The 4844-nt window shown below is 42.3% G+C and overlaps 1 protein-coding gene across 1 annotated transcript; it reads left to right on the top strand.

Annotated features, from left to right (window-relative positions):
- Window positions 1–1541: 1541 nt before the first annotated feature.
- LOC310791700 (E3 ubiquitin-protein ligase TRIM21-like) lies at window positions 1542–3182 on the top strand (the record flags this gene model as incomplete). The annotated part of the gene is made up of 1 exon (XM_083653355.1): window positions 1542–3182. One exon carries the CDS (start codon window positions 1542–1544, stop codon window positions 3180–3182), a length of 1641 nt encoding a protein of 546 aa, XP_083509481.1.
- Window positions 3183–4844: the final 1662 nt, after the last annotated feature.

The following is a 4844-nucleotide window of genomic DNA, read 5'->3' as shown; positions in this document are numbered from 1 at the left end:
GGAAACGGAGGAGAGCGAATTTCAACGTCACATTCCGGAATTGAAAGAGAAAGTAACTTGCGACAAGATTGCTGTTTGCTGCAGTCGAGAAAAGACCTGGGTCTGTCCAATTCTCAAGTGAGCTTCGAGAAAAGACTCTCAAAAGAAAAGAAAACTAGCGGTGAGTAACAGCAGATCATATTTACTGTGTTGAAACAGAGCAAGAAAGAACACAAACTTGAGCTGTAGGCAGATCCAGATAGGCCTAATGGAATGGAATTCGGTTTGTCCTGTATCTTTAGAGATTTCAACTGAAGTGTTTAGTGTACGTCCAAAAATTAAGAGACTCCACTTGCTTTCAGACACTCTTAAAGTGACAAAGAGGAGAGCTAGGAGTGCCCACTAACTTCAAAGCCTTTATCAGCATGGTCTTCATCAGGCCATCAGCTGACAGGTGGGCGGGCCTTATTGGTTTAATGTGTTCTGTTAATTCTGAATGTTACATAGCGTTCATGTTTGACCCAGAGGTCAGTCAAATCTGTGCCTGGGAATAATCCATTGACAATCTAATGTTCTCATTTTTACAATTTAATATATGAAAGTTTCCACTGAATATGACATCAAGAAAATATCATCAATGTAGCCTACTGACCACAGAGTAGTAATACAGTGATACAAATGATTATTAAGAGGATTTTAAACAGATAAACACAGTCATGGGAGAAAAACTTGAGCCAACTAGAACACCATGCAGTCTTTTGTCAGTAAATGTTGTCCCTAAAGATAAGACATTATTGTGAATGATCCAGGCAGTTAAAGACAGTAAATGTTGTCCCTAAAGATAAGACATTATTGTGAATGATCCAGGCAGTTAAAGACAGTAAATGTTGTCCCTAAAGATAAGACATTATTGTGAATGATCCAGGCAGTTAAAGACAGTAAATGTTGTCCCTAAAGATAAGACATTATTGTGAATGATCCAGGCAGTTAAAGACAGTAAATGTTGTCCCTAAAGATAAGACATTATTGTGAATGATGCAGGCAGTTAAAGACAGTAAAGATAAGACATTATTGTGAATGATCCAGGCAGTTAAAGACAGTAAAGGAACAACTGGATATCCAGCCGATCAGGACGTGTCACAAAGCAGACATGAACTCATGATAGAGATGTTAGCATATAGGCTACCAAGAAGTGTGAATGGAGATTACTGAGGCCAGACATTTTATTCAAGACATCAGTTGTGTCCTCAATATAAGACAGTTTCATTATGGTATAATGAAGTCAATACATGCAGGTTTGGTGAATGAACCATTGTCATATAAAATAGGGAGACCTGAGGTGGGTTGTCTCTAGGCTCTAGGCAAGACATCAGTTGTGTCCTCAATATAGGAGGACAGTTTCATTATGGTATAATGAAGTCAATAGATGCAGACTTTAAAAGTGAATAAAATGTGAGTGTAGTCCCTTTTTTATCCAACTTCAATTCCCTTTTTAAGGTATTGTCATTCAAGAATGATGTAATAAATGTTGTTATTTCACACTTTCCCTTCAGGTCTCAGATATGTCTGCTGCCAGCAGTCTCCTCTCTGAAGAGCAGTTTCTGTGCTCCATCTGTCTGGATGTGTTCACTGATCCAGTCTCCACACCATGTGGACACAACTTCTGCAAGAACTGTATCACACAGCACTGGGATGTTAGTGTCCAGTGCCAGTGTCCCATGTGTAAAGAGGTTTTTGACAGAAGACCTCTGCTGCGGGTCAATACTTTCATATCTGAGATGGTTGCTCAGTTCAGGAAGTCAGCTCAGATGAAAGCCAGCAGCTGCCCAGACCAACAAAGTGCCAAACCAGGAGAAGTTCCCTGTGACGTCTGCACTGGGACCAAAGAGAAGGCCCTGAAGTCCTGCCTGGTGTGTCTGGTCTCCTACTGTGAGACTCACCTGGAGCCTCATCAGAGAATCTCAAGCCTGAAACGACACAATCTGATGGATCCTGTGGAGAACCTGGAAGGCAGGATGTGTAAGAAGCATGACAGACCACTGGAGCTGTTCTGCAAGACTGACCAGATGTGTGTCTGTCAGTTCTGCACTGAGTCAGAGCACAAGTCACATCGCTTTGTTCCTCTGGAAGAAGAATATAAAGGAAAGAAGGCTGAACTGGGGAAGACGGAGGCAGAAATTCAGCAGAAGATCCAGGAGAGACGACTGAAGATTCATGAGATCAAACACTCAGTAGAGCTCAGTAAGGCAAATGCAGACAGAGAGATAGCAGACAGTGTGCGGGTCTTCACTGCTCTGAAGCAGTCTGTGGAGAGAGGTCAGGCTGAGCTCATTGAGACGATTGAAGAGAAGCAGAAAACAACAGAGAAACAGGGTGAAGGCTTCATCAAAGAGATGGAACAGGAAATCTCTGAGCTGATGAAGAGAAGCGCTGAGGTGGAGCAGCTCTCACACACTGAAGACCACCTTCACCTCCTCCAAAGCTTCCCATCCCTGAACACGCCTCCACACACCAAGGACTGGACAGACGTCAGTGTCCACTCAACATATGAGGGGACTGTGAGGAGAGCTGTGGCTCAGCTGGAGGAGACACTCAGGAAAGAGATGGAGAAGCTGCTTGCTGATGTTGAGCTGAAGAGGATCCAGCAGTTTGCAGTGGATGTGATTCTGGATCCTGATACAGCACATCCTCATCTCATCCTGTCTGATGATGGGAAACAAGTACATGATGGTGATGTAAAGAAGAATCTCCCAGACAACCCAGAGAGATTTTCTTCTTGTCCCTGTGTCTTAGCAAAGCAGAGCTTCTCTTCAGGGAAGTTTTACTACGAGGTTCAGGTTGAAGGGAAGACTGACTGGGATGTAGGAGTGGCCAGAGGGTCAATCAACAGGAAGGAAGACATCACACTGACCCCAGAGGATGGATACTGGACTGTATGGTTGAGGAATGGAAATGAGTACAAAGCTCTTACTGGCCCTGCTGTCCTCCTCTCTCTGAAGATGAAGCCTCAGAAGGTCGGGGTGTTTGTGGATTATGAGGAGGGTCTGGTCTCCTTTTATGATGTAGATGCTGCAGCTCTGATCTACTCCTTTACTGGCTGCACCTTCACTGAGAAACTCTACCCATACTTCGGTCCCTGTCCTAATGATGATGGTGAAAACACCGCCCCTCTGATCATCTCTCCTGTCAATCACACAGATTAGACTAAACATTCATGTTCCTCAGGATTCATTGTCAGTTAGGACAATTTACACACATTATAGTTTTTTCTTCAGGTAACTAATAACAATTCTAATGTTGAATTTTATTTTATAGAACAACAACCAAAACACTTTTCAGACTTGTCTAGCACATTTGAAGATTAAGTTCTTTCAATAGGGCTCAGTCTCCACTGAGAGAAGACCAGTAACTACTGATGTAACTTGTCTCATTACCTTTCTTCTTCTTGGCAAAATATGTGGTGTTATGGCTCATGTTCATGTGATGTAGACAAAGTGATTTAGTTTCATGTGTGTGGGGGGGTTAAAGTTAAAGAAGAGTTCAGTATTCTTTCATATTCTGTGTTTCTTTGATCATTAAAGTGAGTGTGTGAAAACGACACATTTTCCAGTTTCATTGTAACATCTCTATTCACTCCTCTAACGGTGCATGATGCACACCACAGTGACACTAGTCAGTTGTTCATTCATTCATTGTGTATTGGATGCATCAGTCATCTCCTTCCAAAGCATGCTGGGATACCTGGCGATGGATGAGAGCATTTACAGCAACATGAGGAGGGGCTAAGTTCAAAATGTCAAATGGAAAGACGGCAAGACAACCAATCAAGCTGCAGCACCAAGCGAGCAGCGGGGCAGGGTGGACAGCCACTCCAAGCCTCTTTTGCTGTGCTGGTGTGCAACTGGCTGTGCATAGCTTACTTCCTGTTACAGTGTTTGCTAGTACAATATAGAGCTTAGATCAGGCCCAAACAAACAAGCCCAGCCCGGCCTGTCCCATTGGCTGCATTATTTATGGGGCAGAACCCGAAATGTTCTTAGTAAATTGCTGTTGATCTATTCCAGGGGTTTTCAAAGTGGGGGGCGGGCCTCCCCAGGGGGGCTCCAAGCAGTTTCAGGGGACGCTCAGTGAAGTGAAACAATATTACATTAGTTATCAAAAGGTGATCACATAGAATATCCTCAATGTGTCTGATTTGGTTAAAGAGATAGTTGAGAGATACAATCGTTTGGGGGAATTTGACAGTTTTCCCCACTTTCCCAGAGTTAGAAACAAATTTATGTAAAAAAAAATATATATATATGTATTTGGTGTAGTTTGAAGTATGTCAAACACCAATCTCAGGCCATCTTGGCTCAATTGTTGAGTGTCTATGGTATCAAATAACACAATCATGATGATCCCATAGGCATCCAGGAATTGAGCGAGGGGGCTCCTCTTTCCAAGCTTTGTCTGGGGGGAGGCCCACAGTCTCAGACTTTGATAACCCCTGATCTATTGTAAACTATATCCATTTGTCAGTTCAGTCTTATGAATGCATATGGTTTTATGGTTAGAATAATAATACATTTAATTAATAAGAAGTCGAGGGATTCACTTTTGTACAATAATACATTTTATTTACAGAGCGCTTTTCATGGTACTCAAAAACGCTTTACAAGGGGGTCTAAAAATATCAAGGAAACAACATTAAAAACAGAATACACAATACAAATGATCAAAGAATGAGGGGAAATAATGTTAATACAGATACAACACACAGTCATCACAGGTTAAAAGCACTTTTGAACAGGTGTTTTGAGTAATGACTTGAATGTGGGCAGATTGATGCAGTCTCTGATGTGTTTGGGGTGAGAGTTCCAGAG

The sequence above is a fragment of the Poromitra crassiceps genome (genome assembly GCF_964638095.1).
Source record: "Poromitra crassiceps genome assembly, chromosome: 17".
NCBI lineage: Eukaryota > Metazoa > Chordata > Actinopteri > Beryciformes > Melamphaidae > Poromitra > Poromitra crassiceps.
This window is presented reverse-complemented; position numbering and strand designations above follow the sequence as displayed.